At 39.3% G+C, this 25157-nt stretch overlaps 1 protein-coding gene across 4 annotated transcripts in view; it reads right to left on the reverse strand.

Annotated features, from left to right (window-relative positions):
• DNM1L (dynamin 1 like) overlaps positions 1-24554 on the reverse strand; it is a 36407-nt gene extending 11853 nt beyond the window's left edge. The window contains exons 1-13 of one of the 4 annotated variants that reach the window (XM_059471613.1): positions 24336-24554; positions 13121-13268; positions 8211-8249; positions 6991-7037; positions 5848-5919; positions 4956-5042; positions 4181-4343; positions 2752-2872; positions 2011-2142; positions 1537-1743; positions 1216-1336; positions 218-373; positions 12-101 (exon numbers count right to left, since the gene is read on the reverse strand). In XM_059471613.1, the coding sequence (XP_059327596.1) occupies positions 12-101; positions 218-373; positions 1216-1336; positions 1537-1743; positions 2011-2142; positions 2752-2872; positions 4181-4343; positions 4956-5042; positions 5848-5919; positions 6991-7037; positions 8211-8249; positions 13121-13268; positions 24336-24437 (1485 nt within the window). In that variant the 5' untranslated portion in view covers positions 24438-24554. The remainder of the gene's footprint in view (positions 1-11; positions 102-217; positions 374-1215; positions 1337-1536; positions 1744-2010; positions 2143-2751; positions 2873-4180; positions 4344-4955; positions 5043-5847; positions 5920-6990; positions 7038-8210; positions 8250-13120; positions 13269-24335) is intronic. The other 3 variants (XM_059471615.1, XM_059471614.1, XM_059471616.1) reach the window with 3 other exon arrangements.
• Between the last annotated feature and the right edge of the window lie 603 nt (positions 24555-25157).

A 25157-nucleotide genomic window follows, 5' to 3' on the forward strand; every position in this document is an offset into this window, starting at 1 on the left:
TGGAAACTTACCATTTCATTTGTGACAGGAAGTCTCCTACGCAAAAGACAGGTTACTACTTCAACTATGGCATCGTGCAATTTAGGAAACCTCAGTAATTCCTAAAAACAAACCCAAATTTTACTGGTGAGACTTCCAGAAGTTTTTAAGCAAGTAATCACACACCCACACACACATGCCATGATTACAATCCCAGCTGTAGAGCATGCATTTTTACCTGTGTACTGTAATTACTACAGTGCTGGATAATCCTCTGCATTTCCTCATGAACCAGCTCCACACAGCGCAAGCTCGGCTCTTCCAAACGTTTGATTTGCCTTTTTACCAGCAACTCAAAGGAAACCTCAGGAACAAACAAGGCAGGACGGGGACCCTGGTTCAAAAGGAGGGGAAAAGCTGCTAAATTGTGTATAAAACATGATGCATTTCTAAGAAGTAGTATTTAATGAGGCCCAGAATAAATCAGTCACAGTGACACTCAGAACAAATCTCAAGTATATGTAAAAATAAAAGCTGTAAGTTCCTATCTTTAAGACAAAATGTATTAACCTTCTACCTACTCGTGTCACTTTACGTTTACAAATCTGAACAATGCTTTTTCACATTTGAGGATCCGCATTTTGATGCAATCTATTATAAAGGCAAAGACATTTTCTTTCTAATTTCAGAGAGAGAAATTGACATTATGTACTGGACAGTCTTGGGCATCTAATGCCATATCAATAAGATAAGTGGATTTCAGTGTTTGGAGTAATTTCATTTATGACCACACAGACCAATGCTTAGCTACACATATAACATTTTTTACCTGAAATATGACATATTTCCTGTTACTAAATCCTGTTTTTACATTTTACATTTACAGGAGGATAAGAATATACACACAGATCATTGCAATGGAGTACCTCATGCTCCAAGACCATGCAGAAACCTGCCTGTCTGTCCACACACAACAGACACAGTACAAAAGCAGACTGACATGTCTGACATCCAAAGTCAAGCTTGAAGGAGTGAACATTTTATTATACACTGCAAAATTTAAAAGTGGCCTTACTCTGTCAATTCTCAGCAACACCAATTGCCATGTTAGCAAGAAACCAAATCTGTCAGGAAAACACTGAACCATCTCAAAGTTGTGCTTCTCATACAGAATTAAACCTTAGCTTCCTATCTAGCATACAGCCACAACACTCAGAAATACAGAAGAACACTCACAGTGGCATTTCTAATGGCAGTCAGAATGTCAATTGTGTTAAGGCCACCCAGAGGGTCAACAGATTCTAAGGTTCTTCCAAAAGTCTCATGAAAAATATAACAGATTCTGGCTCCACCACATCTGAAAGAAGAAAAGAACAACTGAAGTAGCAAATAAGAAGAAGGAAGCTCTCACTGAAAACTGTTTTTACAGTTGCTTGTATTCAAACTTTTTTGAGTATGTTATGGTCCAGTGTAGTAATACTGCCAGTGAGAGCCAGTAAGAATCACCGAGTCAAGCAAACCACTCAGTCAATATTCCAGGAAAACATTTGTACTTACAGCTCTGAAGTCTCTATGTATTTTGCTGTTCCTTCAATAGTATTACAATATTCTGTGGCAAATTTGGTGATCAGCTGCAATAAAGTAGCACTTTTGTCTTCAACAGGTTCCCCATAGCTGTTCAGTAGAGATTGGTACTGGGCAGCTAAAACATTGATTCTGGTTTTCAGTTCTGGCAAGCAATCCCTGATATGATGCATCAGCAATCTGAAAATAGAAAACAGCCCCTTATTAGAAGGGAGGAAAAGTTTCAGCTTTATCATCTCCATCAAAACACAGAAGAGACACAAAATAACCACCAAAGGAAAACATTTACTTGGGAAAATTACAGTAAATTCAAAAACCGAGAGAACCAGAGTTTGCAACCAGAGTTTTCTTTAATGCATTACTGTACAGCACCAAAAGAGACACTAAGGGTAAAAAGAAAGGTGTGCACATATGTGTAACCCATAAGTTTATGTCTTCAAGGAATACCTGTTCAGTGTTCTAGCAAGATACTTGGTTCCATTTCGATTGGCAAGGGAAGGATATTTCTTTTGGAGAAACCCATACTCATCACGAATGGAATCAGCCACACTCTTCTTATTGTTAATATCCAACTGACTCCTGAAGGTAAAAGGCAGAGTTACACACTAGTTACTGGATGTAAAGTAAAAGTAATTTACACTTCTGCTTTTCTGGACAGAACATTTAACAACTGGGTTTTGCTTTACACACATATCTCACCTTCCTTAGACTTTAAAGGTTTTTATTTGTTTCTCCACACAGCATAGCCAACAAATCTGTATTGGTAGCAGCTATATACAGACTAAACAATGCTCTTACCAAAACTACATGAGATCTGACCTAAGTAAGGTAAAAAAATACAGCAGAGCTACAGTCATATGCATTTAGGACTAACATACACAGGACCTGTGCTGGATCAGGGCTAATGTGAACAGCTGACCAGAAGCACCTCTCAAGCTGAAGGACAACAGCAGAAGTGGTGACACCACAGTTCTTCTAGAAGTGTCTCTGCTCCTGTCTGCATTAGCAGTTGGTTGAGTGGAAGAACAAAGGCTTTGAGAAGTGAGCACAAGTTTCTCACTTGCTTATTCAGAAGTTTATTTCAACATCATCACCTTATTTTTAAAACTATATTCATGGCTAAAAAAGCAGAAGCATTACTTCATATTAACAGAGTTTTAAAAATAGCATCAATGTGCCCACACAGACCTATTCACTACTCCAATGATGCCAAGTTTGACTGGAATCACTCTTCCCATGAGCACATCCATAGCATCAGTGCCAGCATCCATGAGATCCAGCTTTGTGATAACAGCAAGGGTTCTTCGACCTACCAAAAGGAAAACACTCACAGGGAAGTTCTGATTTCATCAGAGTAACTAAAACTCATAATTCAGCAAATGGAGAATTAGTGACCTAAATTCATTCAATAGGGAAATACTGCCCATCTAAACCAGTAGGCTAACACACACAGGATTTGTCTGGCACCTCAATATTTCCTGAGCTCCTGGTCTGAAAAAAAAATGTGCCAAGAACCTTTTCTTTAAAATATAACACACTTTTTGAGTCTAAAAAATTAAACCAGCATCTCAGTAAAATCAGGAAGTTCTTGGGTCTTGAAACCTTCATCTGAGTGTAGTTACTTTAGTACTGTAGGTTCTTACTATATAGCATTACTCCTGAAGAACCTGCAACATGATCTGCCACTCCAGACCTTTAAGTTTCAGAATTTTGGGAAGTGATCCAAAAGACGCTGTCGATAATTTTTACAGGAGTAAAATAAAAGGGGTATCTTGAACCAGGACAGTTTAACTGAGCTGACTGCCAGAAGAGGTTTTCCCTCAAGGTTATGTGGCAGACAAGTCAAAGCAGACTTGAAGTTTGAAAACAATGAAGAAATGCTACATTTTATGGAAAGAAAAGTTTGAGGGTACCAACACTAAAACCAACACTAAATTTTAGCCTAATTTTCTGTGTGTTTATTTTCCAAGTGTATTAATCCATTTTCTTTCAAATCACACAATGCCATTTGTTAGTCAATGGTACTGACAGCACTTTGCAAAAGCAAGAAGCAGGCAGCCAGTAGATCTGTTTCAAAGTCCTTAGGTAAATATAAAATTATAATCTTCTTATTCCATTAAATCAGTGAGTTCTCAGTGACAAATACAGGGGACAGAATTCATCTTATCCTTACTAAAAGTCACTAAACTAACAGCTAGACAGTCAATTACTTAGCTGGGGGTGGCATATTTTCTCTACCAAAGGAAACAATGTTGGACAACAAAGCATGAAGCTGCCCTAAAAGACCACTGTGAAATAGTAAAACTCTGAAAACCCCCAGCATTCTTAACGTTATTTTGCTGCTGTGGAAATAGAAGTGACTCCATGACTATTAGAATAGTTACTTGGCCTGCTGGCAAGCCAGAAATCTATCAGTTATTGACTCATCCCAGCATTCTCTTGAGCTACAGAGACTGCAGCAAGAAGTCTTTAAGCAAATATTAAACTTATATTTTCTAGGAAATGTGGTGACATTTACTTTTCTTACTATATTTTGCTCGAACAACCTCAGTTTTATTTTAGGATTGAGTTTCAAAAAGCAGTTGAATTACAGCATCCAGCTAGCCTTGGTGCTTACCATCTGGATCCACCTCCCGAGCTATTTTCAGGGCTTCAGAAGTGGCCATGTCTGTGTTGGCAGCTGTGACTGCCAGGATAATGGAATTGGGGTTGCTGATGAACTGCAGGATGAGCTCTCTTATTTGAAGTTCAATGTCTTTAGGCTGATCACCAACAGGCACCTAGAGAAAAAAACAAGATGGAACTGTTAAAATTGTGTCTTTGTGCCTGCATGAGTTTTGGTGTCCAAGAACCACGCGCACAACTGGCAGAGTGGGGTGGGGATGTGTGCATGGGCAGGGAAGGAAGCCATCTTTGTCATCTTCATGCCTCAGAAAATTATTGCATATATAACCTGAACAAGAAGGATCTGAACATTTCTCTTAGGATATCCTCACTTTATACAGCCTCTTACACAAAATACACAGAGCCACTCCTGGAGAAGCAATGTTGTAGAGACCTTCCAAGTTGCCAAATACTTATCTATCTGCAGGTACAGCTCTGAGACCTGCAGTTCCTACTTCCTCTATGGAAAGGAACATGCAGCCCACACACCTACCATCACTTATATGTAGAAAGAGGAAAAACATAAGCAAATCTATCTCTGACATCAGCAAAGTGCAGCAGAAACCCAAAACTTACCCCAGAAGACAGTGACATGTCACATTTACATAACACTACTTAACCCCAGGAAAGCAGTTTAACTAGCAATGCAGAACAATGGCAAAGAGTGAACAGGCACACCTTGTTCAAAAATACACACTGAGTCAGAAAAGGAGCATGCTGCACCTTACCTTTGTCATTCCAGGTAAGTCCACAAGAGTCAGATTTACAACATTAGCTGAAAAAATCTTGAGATGAATGGGTTCAGGGCTGATCCCCTAGAAATACATTAATAAGAAGTAATAATTACTGGCCTGGATTATTTAAATTCATCACATGAAAATCCAAAGGCTGTAGTTTCATACTACAAAGACTTTCTTTCACCACATACCTTAAAACACACAGCAAGGAAAAAAGGCCAACCATCTGTCAGCCAATTCTTTTGTCTCTGTCAGCTGCCAGTTTTATAATTACATAAAGGCAGGTATGTAGAAAATCTAAAGCAAGTTTAACTGAAAGTTTATTTTTTACACTTTTATTACAGAATCTTGAAGTAAAGCAACAATTCTCTGTCTTTCAGTTGAAGTAACTGTTCTCATGAACACAGTGAAAAAAATCTCAAGATAGCAAGAAGTATTTCCATGTTCTTCATTAGAACAGTTTAGTGCTTTTCACTCCTAGGTGTTGAAACAAAGGCTGTAGTTTCATCACATACCTTAAAACACACAGCAAGGAAAAAAGGCCAACCATCTGTCAGCCAATTCTTTTGTCTTTGTCAGCTGCCAGTTTTATAATTACATAAAGGCAGGTATGTAGAAAAACTAAAGCAAGTTTAACTGAAAGTTTATTTTTTGCACTTTTATTACAGAATCTTGAAGTAAAGCAACAATTCTCTGTCTTTGAGCTGAAGTAATTGTTCTCATGAACACAGTGAAAAAAATCTCAAGATAGCAAGAAGTATTCCCATGTTCTTCATTAGAACAGTTCAGTGCTTTTCACTCCTGGGTGTTGAAACTCTTCAAGAAAGGTTTAAGCAGCAAGAAAATCAATAGCAAGACAACAGATGGACAGGACAGGATTTACCTTATTGTTTCCTGAAATCCTCTCTGTTTCATTTTCTATTTCCTGACGAATTTCGTCAAAATCTGTATAGATCTGAAGGGAGAAAAAAAGTTTAAAAATCAAATACAGCATTCACTTACTTAAATGCAAAACAATGGTCTCCAAGGGATGGTGAAAAAGTCCCCAAGTATACAGAATATTTTAAAAATATGTAAGAATTACTTGTAGTCCTTAAATTGATGTAAACAGGAATGATCAGTGCTAAAATTTACAGAAATTGGTATTTAATCTGTCAACTAATTCTGTGAGATGGCAGTTATTAGCACTTATGACCAATGTCAGCCACAAGTTGTTAATTTGTGTCCACCTACAGAGAATTCCAAATACTTAAATCCATTCTGTGTCTGGTTGTAATCCTTTGAAGTTAATAAGCAACATGTAGCCTAAACCCCTTCTCATCCTGAAGAGGACAAAGGGCAGTTTCATATTCAAATTTTTCCACTCTTGTAAAAACTCTTCTCCTGCCACCAGCCTGAAAAGGTTAGCACAGAGCTATCCTTCCACTGATTCCCTCAATAAACATCACTTCAATTTCTAGCATTGCCTAGAATGTGAGAAAATCACTTTAAAATAATAAACACTTGTATCATTTATCTGCCAACAAAAATATGACTGTCTTCAAGCAAGAATTAAGCTTTGACTCTTCCTGAGGTGCTGGGTCATCTCAGTTTGTGCTTCTTCACCCTGATGCACATGAGGCTTTTTTTTCTTTCTCACAGCTTTCTAACAAACCTCTGAAGTAGCCAATTCTTCAATGGACTGAAATGACTTCTGCTTACACCTTGTCCTTGTCCTGTGACATCCATTCTAATTTTGGCAATGCACAAAATAGAATAAACAACAAAATAACCCAAAAAGGACTATGAGAAGTCAGCAGAATCAACGACTCACATAACAGATATTTTAACATTTTTTGTTTTCATAAGTTTTCTACTCATAAAAAGCAACACAAAATCCTCAATATTCTGCCATATAGTACAGCAGGTATAGTACTACCAATAAACATCATATTTTCAGGAAAGTCAAGGGAAGAAATAACAGAATTAAGTATATATCTGTTAAAATATTTATGACACTGCTATTTCATCAAGAGAGTAAACATACCTTGTTTTTGGTATGAAGAAATTTACCCCATTCTGCAGCATCTACCTCTGAAAACAAAAAATGGATACATGAGAAAAAATAGATTTTTCACTAACATTTTTTCCAAGGCCTGGTCATTGAAAACTATGAGATTTTTTTTTTTCAAGCAGCCAAATAAAAATTAGTTAGCTTTCTACAATTAGGTGTTAAATAGCTCAGTATAAACAGATTTATGATTCTGTCTACTGAAGCATTGCACCTCACTACTATGTCTAATTTGTCTCACACAAGGTCCACCTTCCTACCTATGACTGAGCTAATCACCTATCCTGCAATCTTTCAGAAATGGTCTTGTTCACTAAATATCAGCTTGTAACAGAAAACAAAAGAATTATTAGCAATAGCTTAAAAACCTGGGAAAGAAAAGGCTAGCATTTAGCATCTTTTTTTCTAAACCATGCAAGTGAGATCAAATTACAGCTGAAAGAAAAAGTTAGAAAAACCTGTAGAACTAAAAGCAAGCAAACGGAAAATACATAAGAATTCTGCATAACAAAGAAGCCTTAGGAGAACATGTCTCTTCCCAAATCTGTCAGGCACCAAACATCTTCACTCTTGTCAGTCACCACTGAGGCCCAGAATTACTTGGGGACTATGCAAGAGCAGTCCCAGAAACAGCAAAGGAGGTTTTGTTCAAATCCTGCTTTGTAGCACAGGCAGCAATTTGAGTCACGCTGCAAGATATTCACATTTTTACTATTAGGTTTCCAAATATTAGAGGCAAGTTCCATTTCCAATTCTTGGAGTTATTTCCTCTGAGCTCCCTGACACAGCAATCTGCTCTACAAGAACTGTCTACAAGAACTCTGGCCCTTTGGCAAACACATGGTTTACCTACAATCAAGTAATCTTTCCAAACATTTTTTTCACTTAAGTTGAAATTTAAGAAAGTTGATCAAAGTTTTTTTTTTAAGGATTTGGGAATTAAAAGTGCAGGAAGTTCTATGAAGCAGCAACAGCACAGAAGAAAAGCAAAAATTATCTCATTCTAATGCAACAAGGTCAGAAAACTGAAAATCAATCAGATCACAAGACAGCAAAATAATCACCAGAGTAGCTGAAGTGTAAAAGGAAAAGTGTAATCAACCAACAATCAATCATGTGGCATGAAATGTATGTGATTAGTGTATATAAGCATGCACTTCGGGTGTAGGGAGAAAAAGCAAGTGGATAAAGGCAACCTTTAGCAAGGTGTCTTGAATTTTTCCATGTAGCAGGGTCTGCAGTTAAAGAGAAACAGCATTGAAAGGTGTTTAACATTTTTATTCATATTTAATATAGCATTTTATTCAGTTTCAGTACCAGATTCAATTACAAAGAGCACAAATGCATGCAGACAGATGTGCATGCTATTCTAGTATTGATGAGAGTGTGTAACATATTAGCAATATGCACAGAAATAAGACCTTAAACACACAGAAATGATGCCTATAAATCAGATATTCTATACAACAAAGCTGACTTAATGATGATTATTATTGCCATACACTTAATTCTAACAGCCCAATGTATTTTCTTATCTGAGCACAGAAAACAGCACCACTGGGCTCCACAGAGCTGAACTTCTCTGGCAAATTATGTTTCGCATAATTTACTCATAGGAAGAACCAGAAAGAGTAAAGAAACATTTATAATGTCATTGGAAGTAGTGGTACTGTATAGGAAGGAAATCTGATGCTGTGCATCAATATTTTTAAGACTCAATTAAAGAATAACATCAGTTCTGAGACAGATTTAAGAAGAGACAACATATACATTATCCTTCTCAACTTTTAGTTTTTCAAAGTAGTTATGGAAACATCATTACAAAAAAAATCCAACTTCTTACTGAGGGGCTGATGAATTTAAAACTCTATTTTCCTGTGCTGTCTGGACAACACCCTGAAAGTACAAGCAGCACAACAAAATGGTAAAGATATTTTTGGTTTGGGAGAAAATTCAGATAGTACAACAATAATCAACTCATCTGTTTGAAAAGATTATCTGGAGAGTTGATGTTTTGCTCAGTCAAAGGTGTGTGTATCATCAACAGAAATATGATTTTTATGGACTGGATCTGTTAAGGAAAATTTTTTAAAACCAAACTTTGATCCCTACTGTTCTGCACAAGAACAAGAAGGCACAAGAGCTATGGAGAAAACATCATCAGGAAAAAGTTTTTGTTTGTATTGGTTGGTAAATAGGCAACATACCAGCCTCCAAAGTAAGTGCAAAATTAAAGGGTTTCTACATTCCAGGTTATTTAACAGGTTTTATTTACTGTTCAGAGGAAATAAAGTAAAATGCACATAGAGGAAGAAACTACAACATGTTCAGTATTGTATTGCTCATCTCCTCTTGAAAATTAAATCTAAGGGAGTAAAGAGAGGCCTTAAGCCAGGAAGAAAAATATACAGCAAGATACCCTGCATTTTAACTTGCTAACACCTATGGAAAAGTTTCCCAATAAATCCAATTTAATGGAAAGGAGCTTTTAGGAAAGGAGGAAGGATTTGCATTTCTCTAAAGGTAACCATGCTCAAGGCAAGGAGAAAGTGCTTTAGCTAGCCTACATTTAGCAACCCACTTTTCTGGTTTCACAAATAATGTTTTTTTATCACTCATTTAACTGCTAAATCAGTCTTCCCTCAGTTATGTTACTTTTGGAAGCTTTTCAGGCAATACCTTCAGAATAATTAACCACCTGATTACACTAAAGATTAAATGCTAGATAAAGGTGTGACAAAACAACACTTTGGTCATGATGAAATCCAGTATTACACACTGTAAGAAATTACTAAAACAGCAGCCATTAAGAACAAACAGATCCTGCTTTTCCAAAAAAACCCCACCACATCTTGTGAATAAAGCAAGTCTATATTTTTCTGGTTTTCCATATCATGTAGCAAGACCTGCAAACCTTAATTAATTCCCAAGAAAAGCAAATACATTACTTGAATTTTCTCAGGACTGCCCTCCACCAAATTGTACTTGTTATGTCCTACTCTAGAACACTCCTTTAAGAAGCTCAGTAAATACATGAATAATTGAAGTCAGTAATCTTTGTACCTCCTCTCTAAAGCAATAGAAATGTTACTCACTTCCAATGGGAGAAGCTGCTGGGAGTCATAAAAGGCCACCTCTTCCACTATGGAAATCCATAGAGGATTTCCAGCAGCATGGCAATGAGAACTTCCCAAATACTACCTGTTGTACCATTTTTCCCATCCTTTACACCACCTAGACTGCAAACACTTTTGAGGGAAAGCTCTTCCTCTCTCTAGTCCTTCTACAAAGCCAAGCCCAGTGAAGCAGGCCACATGAGGGGTAAGAGTCTTATCTGAAGTAGAGAGCAAAAGGCTAACAAAACAATGTTGATTTATCAAGCAATGGATCTGTATTAATTATTCCTGTGCCCTGTATTCATTCTGTCTGCTCAGAATTTGAATAATGTTCAGTTTCCTATCTTGGAACAAATGAAAAAAAGGAACCTTTAAGCATTTACTACTTGGCCACTGGTATGTTCTCTCTCAGTTTCCATTTCTGAACTACCATTAAAGGTCTTCACTGCAAGGCCAATTTAATAATTACCAAGACCAGGCCCAGTTCTCTGATAAGTGCTGCTTCTCTTGCAATTTGATCAGAGAACACCACAGTGTGGTATCATCACATCAAACACACCATATGTGCTGAATCACTAGAGGCCAACAATAAACAGCAAAAGCATGAGGAGAACATTTCCTTCCCATCAAATTACACACATTCTCTGTAGAATATACAGATCAGCCTGTTATAAAAAATAGAGAACTTCCCATTTCATGGAAAATTTATCTTTGGTATTTTCTGACTTTCTTGATTTATTGCACACAGTACAAAGGGTATTACTTGTCCCTCCCTAAGTGAACAGCAGAGCAGTCAAAAGTGCTTTGTGTTAAAAACTGGAAAGCTTTCTGGATGCCAACACTCCAACAGAGGTAAAACTATAAAACTAAAGCTTGTAAGAACCACAGAGTAGCAGCTATTTTGAAATGGCTGTGTTAATATACAATACCAGTAGAGCAAGCATTATGATGGACACAGGTGACAACCACAAAACAGAAGTCAAAAGAGAAGAGAGAGTTGTACAAAACTATCTGTGTGCACAGAGAGTTCAATGCCAGCATTCAGAGAGCAGCATGCCAAGACTGATCTCTCTTGTCCAATGTTCATCTTGTAAAGAAATCCCTCATGTGGATAAAATCCTTTTCTGCAAGACTATTTCCCTCTGGGAAATCCCAAATCCATCTTCAACCCTACCTCAATATCCACCTCATTACAGATAAAATTACCCTCTAAAAATAGACCTCTAATGGCACTTATTACAATGCTGTACAGCACAGCCAGGATAAGAGGTTGTCATCTTTTTTCTTCCCAAGCTACTTGATCCCATCTTCTCAGATGTAACACCACAAACTGAACATAAGCTAGACCAGATCAGTGACACCACCATTCAAACCACAGTTTGCCTGAATTCTGGAGAGAAGACATTTCAAACTCAATTGGTAAATCATAATGTCTCTTCTTATCAAATGCCTGTTCTTACCAAACAAGCCCACATCTCTCTCAGAAGAACAAGATGAGATTATAACATTAACATCTTACACATTGATTGTTTTCCCCAAAAAAATCTAACCGGGCATCATAAATAATAATTTAGCTCAACATCCCTATTAATTTTTAATTTAAAATCCAAATTCCCAAATGAAATGCAACCTAAAACAAAATGGCTCTGCCCTGACTCAGAATACTCCAATTACAAAGCCTCCTTTTACACCTGTAAAGTAGCAAAGAAAAGCAAGAAAATATTTTACCCCACAACTCAAAATGCAAGCATTCTGAGAAGTTCTAGAAATACCAACTATACGCTGCACAGTACAAGCAATGTCAAATTGCATTTAAAGATCTCAAATGTGCCATTTCTAAAAGTTGCACAGTGATTCAATTCTCCATCCTTCAAGGTTTTCAGATAAAGCAGATAAAGACCAGAGAAACCTGGTCTGGACTTCAGAGTTGGCCCTATTTTGAAGGCTAGAGGTCTCCTGAAATAATTTCCAGCCTGAATTGTCCCTAAAATTTCTCACATGGTTTGCATACTAATTGTAATGAACTCTAACTGTGTTCTCTGCTTGTGACAGTGATTAAGATTGGAGCTTAAACCTTTCAAACACCACAATACTGTGGACAGTTACAGAAATCAAAGGCCATCAATGTTACAGAAAAATAAATGCTGTAAAGAACATCTGATACCTTGACTTACTATTGGTAGAAACAAATTAAGAAAAATTTGAACACAATGAGAATTAGTATTTATAGTCCCAAGTTTATCATGCCAACAAAAGCCTGTGCAGTTGTTATTGTCTACATGAAAAAAAGCTAACATCTGTCTTAAAATCAGAAGGTGGATATACCCCTGCTGCTCCTAATCAGGAGCATTAGTTGGTACAAAATGAGCATTGAAACTCCCAAGGGACAACTGAGATCACTTTCTTGATCTGCTGAAGGATAAAATAGAAGCAGTACAGAAGACAAGCTTCAAAGTAAAAACCACAGAACATTTAAAATGCCCTGCTTGATGCACTTGAAGTCTCTCAGTGCAAGCCAGTAGGGTGGCATGTGTAAGCTACAGAACTTGTCAGTTCAATTCTGTTTGCATCTACTACAAGTTTGTTTTCATTTCTCCAGAACTTACCTATTTCCTACCCTCCTTCTAAAACCTCTCATACTCATCACCCCCTCAATGAAATACCTTATACCTAAACTGCAAAAGGGGAGGGGATGAAAAACACACATAAGAAAATCACATTCTCTACACTCCAGACAATTATCTTTACAAGTGAAATGCCATTTTTGTCAAAAGAAATTCCCAAGAACAGGAAAGCTTAAAACATTAAAGGCATTTTGAATATCCAAAAGATTTTGACTTTGTGACATTTACTAAATGGAAAAAACAGATGTGACAAACAAATTTTAAAAAGCATCCTAGAGTTTTGAGATTAGAGCAACTGATTTTTTGTTGCAAAGGACAGGAAAGAGTTTAATAAAAAGGCAAAACACATTGTTGGATCACACTCACCATTTTCATCTCCAGCTCCTTTGCGGCCATCCTCTGGGGAAACGTGCACCAGCTGCAGGATGAGGGGTCTCCGGGTGACAACTCCAGTCCCTCGTGGGAGCAGGTCCCTCCCCACAAGACTTTCCAACACAGAACTTTTTCCACTGCTCTGAAAGGTGGAATACAGCTACATTACTTTCTGAGACATGAAAATGCTGTGATGTTTTAGTTTGCTTTCATCTGTCTCGTTCTCTGCCACAGAGGAGCGTGTGACAGACTCCCTGCAGACAGAGCGGTGCCACTGCACAGGCACTGAGGGACACAGCTCTGCTACAGGCCAGGAACTGCCTAAACCTGCTTGGGATACTCACAACACATTTCCACCTACATGGTTTGTCCCATGGCTTTTATCTCTTAAAGTCAAACTAAACTCACAGTAGGTTTCAAAAAAATTAATCTCCTATTTAACATTTTCTACCACAATTATCAAACTCTCCAGAAACATTTCTGGAAAAAAAAAAAAAGCTTTTCTTTACAATGCTCAGAAAGAAATTTGATGTCTAGTACTATGTCATGTTCTAACATCTTGAAGTAAAACTGCTGTGTAAACTGAGGAATTTAACCTTCAGGTAGTATTTGTTAGAATTGACAAGGGCTGGCTGTATTGATGCCAGCAGCAGCCACTACACAAACATATATTAACTATGTATACCTGAGTACACAGGCTGCTACAATGTTATATCCTTTCAGTTTGAGGTTTGGTGGGATGGGGGGGGTTTGTTTGGGGGGTTTTTTTTGTTGGTTTTTGGGGTTTGGTTTGGTTTTTGTGGGTTTTTTTGTTTTGTTTTGGTTTTTTTAAATCATATATTGTATCAGCTTGGTAAGTACAGACGTTGTTTTATACCCTAAACATAGAAACAAACATTGTTTCATGGCATCCCGCACTCTCTCTCTCTATATATATATTTAAGTATTTACATAACAACAAACGGTAAAAAGTTGGTTTTTTACAGTTAAAACATTTTTTACAGTTAGAACATTTTAAATATAGGCTCTCAAAGAATACAGTTGTTTTTTACAGCCTTTTAAAAGGCTGTGTAATTACAAACATTCTTTGAGAGACTACACTTAAAAGGTTCTCCTGCAAGATTTTTGTGTAAGATTCACAATTGGTCCAACAGCAGCTGTGAAAACCTGGGTCTCAAAAGTGATTCCAGACAAAAACCATGTTAAAATTAATAATAAAAAATAGACACAGACATGTCAACATAATAATCTGATTGAGAAGATTTTGTCTTTTTAATAACACTGCATTGAACTCTTCCAATTTTCTGCATCTCTAAGTCTACATAGTGATGCCATGAGAAAACCTGCTCTCACAGCCATTGCCACCATCTAGGAAATATTTCTGTCTTAATGCAACTTCCAAACAATTCTCTTGTCAAAAAACAAACAAATAAGAAAACAAAACCAAAAAAGGAAACCAACAGCTGCTTCTGACAGCTGGAATGTGCATTATGTAACTGCTACAGAACCTCCACTCAGCCTACCAGTTCTGAAGTAACAGATCTGAGACTTCAAGCAAATTTTGAGTATGTAATCTAGCATAACATGATAAAAAAACTGATGAATATCCTTAAATCTCACAAATGTAGTGACATTAAGTGACTTTTCTAAAACTGAAAAATAGATTAGAGGTCAAGCAACATGTTACTATCAGACAGTACATTTCTACTAGTGCAGTAAAACAAGACACAAATATATTATATGAGAGCTTTAAAACCTACTGAAATAGAGCTTGTATGCAAAAAGACAAAATAAATATTAAAATACAAGGCCAAACCCCTATAAAGTTTGAACAGCAACAAATGAAGCCTTCTTTTATTGTACCACTTTATTGTATAGGCTTTATGGCCCAGAAAAAAAGATGTTTTATCAAAAAATATCATTTGTCTCAATAGGTAAATAACACACCAATGCAGATTATGTGTATTATTCAAAGTAAACCTAAATCACATTTGACAGCAGTGAGATCAATGATCAATGGTTTAGAAATACTTGGAAAAAGAGCAGGGTCAAGCAGAAATGCAGCCTTATTAAGATTTGTTTTTCCTTCAAAAGACTCCCATGAAAGTTATTAATAATTTTCTTCAACTGTCCTTCTCCAAATCAGCTTTGGGCACCTTCCCTGCAAGCACCTTATAACAGACCATTGGGCACTGAACTCTTACCAAAAAACTTGAGTACAACCTGACCAAAGCATGAACTAGGTCTGCAAGCCTCCCTAACAAAGTTCCTGTTCTGGCCCACTTCTGAGGAACTACTGATATTATAGACTGTGAAAAAACAAACTTCACAGAGACAAATAACAAAACACTTCCCAACAAACTTACTTAAAACAAGTGAAATGCCTAACCAAAAACATGAGAGATGATAGAGGCTCATCTTCTGCACTGGAAAAAAAATAAAAACAAAACAAAAACCAAAGACCAGTGCTTCATTTATTAAAAATATTTCAAATTTTAAGAGGCATCTGGATGTGTGGATGTGGCACTTGGGGATATGGCTTAGGGGTGATTATTCTGGGTTGATGGTTGGACTAGATGATCTTGAAGGTCTCTTCCAATCTTGAGGATTCTGTGGTCTCTTGAGCAAGATTTCTTTAGGCATGGGAGAAATGATGGCTCAGTCTCACAAGGCTGGAGATCAGACTTAGATGAAGTGGCTTCTCATGAACATATAATCCAAGCACATAAGGGATAGTAACAAATAGCAGGAATCCTTATCAACAACCTCCTTTCCATGAAAGGAAACCAAAATCCATGGGACAAGCTGCTGCACACTGTTGCTCTTCAGCCTTTCCAAAGGAGGGGGAATGCAGGAAGCTAAAATGGGTACACCAAGCTCTGTGTAGCAGCAAACCACTGTGCCTTACACCACTGCCAGTTACCTCTGGATGGGGAAGGAACAATCTGGATCCTCTGCAAACACACTAAATGAAACATTGCAGTGCTCCCTGCATCAGGAAATTCTTGCAAATTGCATTACACTCCCAACTACAGCAATCTGCTGCTGGAATACAATTATCTAATGACGCACTTCTTAATCTGGACTCCTCAGCATCCATTACCAAGAACTGTCTGGGAACACGGTGCAGAAAGCAGCAAACACAAAGCTGATCTTGTTCTGCCTGTGAGGGGGAAGCAAGGGATGTGGGTCTGCTAAGAATACAAAGTCACTTCAGCCAGTCCTTCATACAATAGATGTAGACAGACACTAACACTGATAACCAAAGGAATTTAAGGCATGAGTCTGCAGAAGTACCACACTTGTTTTGTCATCCCATTAAAATGCTCATCGTAATTTTAAGCGTGAACTGAAATCCACAAATTCATTTCATGATGGGTCAAAAAAAGCATTAACAAACTCTAGCTTTTCATAGGTGATCAGGCAGATTTTCCCTCTGGACACCAATATCTGATCCTAACCTGAAATATCTACTAGCTGTGATATCTAGAGGAACTTAATAGAAGCTGCTCAGACAAAAAGGAGGGGGGGCAAATACAGGAACATCTTGTGTCCCTCCTCTAACCTTTGTGTCAAACTACCATGGCTGAGTGTATTACACTGTGCTCTGCCATCCACCATTAATTTCACAGAGAAACACCTGTGTCTGGTGGATGGTAAAACCATTTGCCCCCAAATTACTAAGAGAAATAGAGATGATGCACACAGGACTTCAGTATTTTACATTCTATGTACTGTCAGTGTGCTGAAACCTTACCAGCACTCTCACTGCCTCTGTAACACCTGTTACAAACACCTCTCCATGTTCATCTCTGGTTTAGATTAACTTGAAGATGATGCTGACAATCAAGGATGAAGGGCAGTCACTGGGAAACAATTGTGCACTTACCCTCCCAAACTAAAAAGCTGTGAGCTGTAAGAATTGTGATCCACTCCAAATACTAGCACCTCTACTTTTAACAGTCCTCATGGGGTTGCTTTGCTTCCTTATCCTTCATTTCTTCTTTACTTGTCCCTGCATGGTTCAACAGTGCACACTGAAGTATCAAAAGGCATTTGCTCCCATCCATTACACTAATTCTTAAAAGAAAATGTGGGTTACAATCTGCTGCATTACAAACCACAGTTTTAGGAATTGAGAACACACAGCAAGTGCATGATTTTATAATTGTCCAGCTTCATTAACAGCCGGAGATGTTACTTCCAAAAACACTTTAGGGCTGTTGACAAGTCAGATGGAAGAGACTCCATCTGGAAAATGCTGAAGCAACACTCTGAACAACCATTCAAATTCACCCCATCCCATTTACTTCATTGGCTTTCTTACTCTATTTCCAAATCCTCATTAGTGCTGCTATTTTAGGAGTCTTGTTCCTTACACCAAACAGAATGCAAAGATGTTTTCTCCATATCAAAAAAAGAACCCTGACCCAATCCTCTTGCAGCACTGAGTTATTCTCCATTTTTAAACCCTGCCTACAGGGACAAAGGCCTAGAAGACCCTAGAAGGGCAAAGAAAGGATCCAGCACCTCAGCATTGTCCATATTCACTGTCCCTGGATCACCTGTCACAGACAGCAGGAAGCCTTTAATTCCCTATTTCTCTTTTTCCTTAACTCCTGATCCAGTGCTGCCTTTGATGCCCTTACCACTAACAGTGGCTTTCTCAATACCATCTCTGCCCATGCAGGCAGGATTTTTATATCCCTGAGCAAGCCTGTCCTTGTTTCCACCTCCTGCACGAGTGTGCTGTGCTGAGGCTGAGTCATGAGTTCCCTCAATTCTGCTCTCCTTAAACCTCCACTCATTCTCCCAAGCAAGTGGAAGGACTATTGCTTTGTGCTCCATGGGGCTGTCCTTAAAGGAATGCCAGGTCCCTTGTGATTCACTGTCCTTTAGCTCACAGGGTCTCACCAATTAGCTCAGTAAATAAGCAAAGTCTGCTCTTACTCTTCTGAAGCCCATGAAGCAAGCAGGCAAATTAACACAAGGCTCACCTGGAGTCTCACTGATGCACAAGAACTATCAAATTTCTTACAGTCACATGCTTGGATTGGTGACTGTTGTACATTTCAAGTACTATTAAAATGATCATGGACTTGAATCAGCTGCAACAAACTTCAAGTCAACTGACAAGCATCTCCTGCCTTCCTTTGTCTATCTCTAGACTTCATAAAGTCTTTGTCTTCCACATCTGTGGGGAAAAAGCCTTGTCCAATAAACTATTGAAAAACTTTCAAACAAAAAATTAGTTGAAAGGAGTGTAAAATTTAGCTCATTGCTTTAGAACAGGGCAAATGGATAAGTTTTTTTACTATTTCATGCAATAGGGAAAAAAATGCAAAGAACTCCTGCAACACAACACAGACTTTTTATAGGAGAGCACAAGAAAATAGAGATAGTCATGTCAGAATTCCCTGACTTTGGGAGTGACACAATACAAACATTCAAGTAAGGAGCTGTGAAGAAAGAGAAACTTCTCAATGAGACATACTAAATCCTGAGGAGCTCTCTATTAAGGAAAGCAATGCATCTGGGATGGAATGGTGGCAATGCTGCAGTTTCTGCCATACAAGTACAAAATTCCTGCTGGTAAATCCTGCCCTTGGCAATCTGTACACACAGAATTTCCTAAATTTTCACTCTATCATTGGGAAATAAAAGCTAATAAAAGCACTTGTGCTGGGATGTCATCCACACACTGGTGCTTTAAAAAGTTATTTGCAGTAGCCATTTTGGAAGAGTTCAGCCTGCTATAACTAAAGAACAACAGTATTTCTTTTTCTTTCCTTATTTTGCAAATACAAATTATTCTGGAATACAAGGTGAGTACACATGTAGTTTCACAGCAGTTCCACAAAGGAACTGCTTTAGCTGGAACAGATAACAAAATTTTCCTATTCAAACTAGGAATGCCCCAAGCTAAGCTGGCTCTAACCAGCTAACAAATTTAAAAATTTATTTACTAATCAAAAAAGAATGCTAAAGCTATAAGCAGGCCAAATGGACTATTTTAAGACATTGTTTGAAACAAAATAACACTTCTAAAAGATGCAGAAGAAACAAGAGGCTGATCCCAACTTGAGGAAGCAGTAAAACCAGCATAATGCACCGCTCATTGTTGCAAAATACATGCAAGATCTTGTCCAGACTACAAGACTCTTGTTCCTGCAGGGCATCCCCCATTTACTTGAATAAAGAGCTCTGAGTAAGTCATGGAGAGATGCAAAGCCACAGGAACTACTCCACATAAAGCAGCTCATGCACCAGCAGTAAGGAATGGCAGAACTGGCACAGCTCAGCCCGAACTCTTCAGAAATCCTGCATTTACACCATATCTAACTGCAGACAAGTGCCAAACAGCAAATACAGCAATGATTAGCAGATGTTTTCTTCCTCAGCACATCAATTCCCAAAGCCCTCCAATAATTAATTCAGGAAAAAAAAAGCCTCATCTAAGTAGAAACAAGTTCCAGGCTCTCAGTTCCATCATGGAACTGAGGTATTTCACAAGATTCACATTTGCAAGCCAGATACCCTGACCTCACACAGTACTGTGGATACTGCTATATTCATGACTTGCAGTAAAGTAAATCAAAATAAAACCAACTTGCATATTCAAATTTTAAAAGTTCTAAACAACAGTATTATTAAAACAAACCCAAACCCCAAATCTCTAAGTTAGTCAACCTTCTGGCTACTATACAAACAAATATTTTCCAACAACTACACAGGCATTTTCTCTCCAGATTGTGAAAATCAAATGCCTGTGCTGTTTTAATTCGCTTCCCCTCCATCTTCCTGAAAATATGTTTTCTTTGCACTGTGCCCCCTGGACAACACACAAGATTCACCTGGTCTAATTAAAACATGAGTTTTCCAAGAAAAACAATTGCCAATCACAAGATGAAGAGAACAGGGCCCTTGCAGTAAAGCATCAAAACAAAACAAAGCACACAAACAAGAAAAGAGAAGCACAAGACTTCTTTATCCACATCCTTCTACAACTGTGAATTCTGTGCAGACTCTCCACTCTTCCAAAATAACCAGGCATTTGCAAACAATGAAATTAATATCCTCTACATGGTGTTTAATAATGTTCTCATATTAAGAATCACAAAATGCAGGATCAAGTTATTAGATCTATAATTTTATTTTAATTCACATGAAGTCTACAGATAAAAACAGTGAAATGCCATCCTTCCAATCACAGAAACCTTCAGCACCCAAAAAGTTCAGCTGCTCAGAAGCACAAGAAGCCCATCAGAGAATAGAAGCAGCACAACACTAAATGTTGTTTGCACTATATCACATCAGCAGTAACATTTCTATTATGCCTGGTAAATGCAAATAGCTAATTAATGTCAGCCTCACTTTGCTGCCTGTCTGAAACAAACACAACAGTCAGGGCATGACTTGACAGAAGCAAAGGATGGCAAAAAAAGGAAAACAGTTACACCCAAAACCAGAGACTGTAAATGTCAGATGTGAAAACAAAGAAAAAAAAAAAACAAATGAAATCAGGAAGTTTGCAAAACATGTGGGAGAAAAAAACAAACTGTCCCCAGCCAGCATGGAAGCAATGCTCTGGTTATATCCTCTATTCCAATGCAGATACAAATGGGGTTTTGCATCTGCTTGAATTGCTTAAAAGATCCTTGGACAAAACAACAAGAACAAAACCCCACAACAACCAAACCAGCCCAGCAAGAGAGGAGGGAGGGAGACACAGCTGTGCCTGGGATGGGGCTTTCCTCCTTGCTTGGTACAAACTGGAGTTTCCTCACCCTAACCTGGCTTTTTGCCAACACTGAATGAGCTGAGCGGTTTGGATTTCTGCTCCCCTGCCAGGGAAAGGCACAGAAACTCTGCAGAACACCTCAAGCTCCAGCCAAAGGTGCCAGTCTCTCTCAGACAGGATGCTTTGATAGCATCTGCTGGATTCATCTCCTCATCCCACTAGCCAGGGCTGTACATCACCTTCCCACTGCTGTCAAATTCTCGACAGCCAAATTAGCATTTTTCCAACTATTTATCTTACCAGAACATAAATTTATACATGTCCACGTGCTCAGGCTGTGACCTCACATCAAGAAACCTTCCAACTTGCAGTAAAAAGTGGTTTAGCATCAGCATCAAGCACACTTACACCAAACAGTAAAAACAAAAGGAATAACTGCAATGCTTATCTGTGAGGCAATCTCAGGGGAAAATCCAAGAGAATGGATTTATTAATTAATAAATACTGTAAACTACACCTCCCCATTTAGTCACAAAATGACACTGAGCAAAAGTACTCCATAAATGTACATATGAAAGGTCACTCCAAAATCTCACTTGTCAATTCCATCACTTGCTACATCAATTTCACTACAATATCTCCACTTCAAACTACCAAGTGCAAATAAAGCCCACAAGGTGTTTTATAATGTCAGTATTAGAAGAATTTTGCTACAAAGCTGACACTAAAGTTTGTATAAAATTAGGTTGATGACTACTAAAATCTCCAAACATATTCCAGAAATTAAGGGCACAAAAAATAAAGACAATTCATTTTTACCTATTTCTAGGCAGGTATTTTGTTGTCTGGCTGGTTTTCTTCAATTTCTTCTAAATCTTATGATCACTTTGGTAGTGTAGGCATTTAATTTTTGTGATACCACCTATCCACACAAAAGGCCATAATTAACCAAATTACTTTTCATCCCCTTGCCTCCTTTACTGTAGTTTTAATGTGTTTAGTTGAGGATCTTCAATACCACCTTGCTATCCCTTAAAATATAGAGCATAAAGCATCTGTATAAACCAGAACACTGAGTATTACATTATGAACTCATATTTTTATATCATATCCCTAACCTGGACGCTTTTTATTTTTTTTTTCCAATTCAGTCATACAGTTCTAAAAATGGAACTGGAATAGTGAATTGGGGAAAAAATAGAACACCTCTCTGGAAATGGCAGAAAAACCCTGAAACAGTGAAGAAAAATTGACAGTCTGAAGGTGTCCTCTGAGTTCTACCAGCACAGTCCCCAGTTTTCTTAAATGACCCTGTACTAGGATACAGAAATAACTTACACAATATTTATAGGGAGAATGAGAAGGAATTCTCATATGACTGAATGGCAGGAAAACCACTACAAGTGCAGGAGGCCATCTAGATGTGCAAAATTTACTGAGAAACAATTCACAATTAGCACCAAAATGTATCTAGAAAGGGGAAAAATTAAAATATTTCAATTGCTCAGGGCACAAGGGAGGTAGGAAATGAATCCCAAACAACAGAGGTGGGGGAAAGGGAACATGGGAAATAGAATTTAGGCTTATAAACAGCTTCTAGTCCTAAATACTCTAGAAAATAAAGAATTAACTTAATGCACAGAATGAGAAGCAGAGAAAGACATAAGCACAAATAAACAAAAGGGTAGAGAAGAGACAGAAAAATAAACAGAAAACTACTTCAAAAAGCATTTTTCCTCTCCTTGCTGAATATGTAAAAAGGTCATTTAAAAAAAGCAAGTGGCAAATTGAAAGCAAAAAAGCATAACTCAATTAACAGAGAATTACAGAAACCTGAAATGGCAGCATTTGTCTCCTACAGAAAAATGAAGGTTAAAAATTCAAGACTGTTTATTGTGAATATTATTCAAAGACAAAAAAGCAAAGACAGCATATGCCAGTGGGCTACAGATACATCAGCTGTGTGAACAAACTTAAAGGCCACACAGCACTTCACAAAGAAACAACACTGTCTAAAAGGCACATGTGAAAAAAAGGGAAAAAGCTGCCAGCAACAAAAATATCAGCTCTAATGCCATATCTGACACATTTCTAGAAATGTTGTCTCCAATAAGCTAACTCCAAATTGACAGACTAATAATATTTTATTTCAACTAAACTAATTGCATAAAACAACCATCTATGGAATTATGATGTCAGTAAAGACATTTTTTTCTTCCAACAACCCTGACTAAAACAAAAACACCCCAAAATACAGCTTGCTAGATATTTTGACAGATATTTTTCTGGAGACCATAGAGGACTTTGTTTTGGCATGATAGGAAACTTCATGCTAATTCAAGGGTGCTCATAAATATCACGGATACAGCACTGAATAGATATTGATACTGATGGGGAGACTAATGAAGGCAAACATGTCAATACTGCTTTAACTCTCAGTATTTACTTATGGAAAGTATTTACACCTGGGAAAAGATAACTGGGACAGAGTTGTTGAAAAGTAGTTTTAAAAAATGCCACTTCATGAAGTGAAACTGGAAAAAATACTTTTTTAACCTTACATAGAAAAATGCCGTTGCATTTACACATACAGCTGGTGTTTTAACTAATCAATAAAAATCCTGAGTAGAGAGTGCTTGGTATTGAAGTCTTTGGTGAGCAAGCTACTGCCAAGGAGCACAGCCCATTCAACACACATTTAAATTTCACAGAAACAAAATGAGAGATCCATTAGCTTCAAATCTTAGCTTCATCTGCTACTCCCTTGTGACCGATGCAGCTCTGGTCAGGCATATTCAGCTGCCAAAAGTTCCGCTGTAGAGCAGCATCCCATCTGAAGAGATAGGAGCGGCCCTGAGCTATCTGGGAGCCCAGCAGCATTACCAGCTCACACGCACGTGTTGCAACTGTTGCAGCCAACAGCCGCCGGCCTCGCCTCTCACCTCCACCGCCGTCTCCGGCTCAGACAAAGCGTCCGAACGGCACAAGAAGGAAAGGACAACCATTCACGGCCGCACGATGCCGTCCCGCTAGCACATCCCTTCTGCTCGGCCTCGCTGCCCAAGAAGGGAGCCAGGCACCGGGTGCGATGGCGGTCACGCTGACGCACCGGGGCGGCCGCCGCTCCCCGGCTCCCCGACACCGCCCGCATCCCCTCGGTGGCTCGGGGGCACCGGCCCCGCCCGCAGCCCCGCGGAGCTCCCGGGCCGCTCCAAGCGCTCCGGAGCGGCGCCCAAGGGCGGCGGGCGGGCGGCGCTCCCAGCGCAGCCGGGGCTGAGGCAGCGGAGCCGCCGAGGGCGTGCGGGGGGAACGCGGGCACCGAGGGCGCCCCGCCCGCCCTCGCCCGCCGCGTCCCCCCGTGCCCTTGGCGGAGGCAGCCGCGGCTCGGCGGCGGCGGAAGCGCCGCGGACACCCCGAGCTCGCCCTCGGGGAGGGGAACGCCCGCGCCCCCGGCCCGGCCCGCCTCACCTGCGTGCCCACCACCACGATCTGCGGCAGCTGGATGATGTCGGCCCCCACCGTGTTGAACACGTCCTGCAGCTTGTTGATGACGGGGATCAGCGCCTCCATAGCGGCGGGCGAAGGGACGGGCCGGGCGAGGCGTCGGCGGGCGATGGACGCGACGGGCACCGGCGGCTCCCTCAGCCGCCCCCTGCGCCTGCCGCCATCGGCGCCGGCCCCCGCGCACGGCCCGGCTCCCGGCAGCCCCTGCGCGCCCGCCGCGCGCACCGGCGCCGCCGCAGGGCACCATGGGAGTTGTAGGCCGTGGGGCTGAGGGGCCCCGCCCGGGCCGCGCCCTGCTCGGACAGCGCCAGTTTTGTATCACAAAATCTGCCGGGTTTTATTACACAGAATCACAGAATCAGCGAGGCTGGAAAAGAGCTCTGGGATATTTGGGTCCAGCCTGTGATGGAACACCCGCATGTCAACCAGACCGAGGCACTGAGTGCCACCTCCAGTCCTGCCTCAAACACCCCCAGTGACGGTGGCTCCAGCACCTCCCATTCCAATGCACAATCACTCCTTCTGTGAACAAATTCTTCCTAATGTGAAAAATGCATGTTATATGGCTCTATGCATATATTTACTATATGTAGTGTGTTGTACTGATTAGTAGTGCTGTATTCACATTTTAATAGTATGGTAAATGTAGTTTTGTAATTTGTTGTTTTGTAGTTAAAATGGAACTGTTGTACTTTAAATAGAAACTATGTATGTGGGATATTTTTTTAAAGAGAGGAATGAGGTACTCGCACTGAGATAGCAGCTGCAGGACACCTAAATCTTTCA

The sequence above is a fragment of the Ammospiza nelsoni genome, chromosome 5 (genome assembly GCF_027579445.1).
Source record: "Ammospiza nelsoni isolate bAmmNel1 chromosome 5, bAmmNel1.pri, whole genome shotgun sequence".
Classification (NCBI taxonomy): domain Eukaryota; kingdom Metazoa; phylum Chordata; class Aves; order Passeriformes; family Passerellidae; genus Ammospiza; species Ammospiza nelsoni.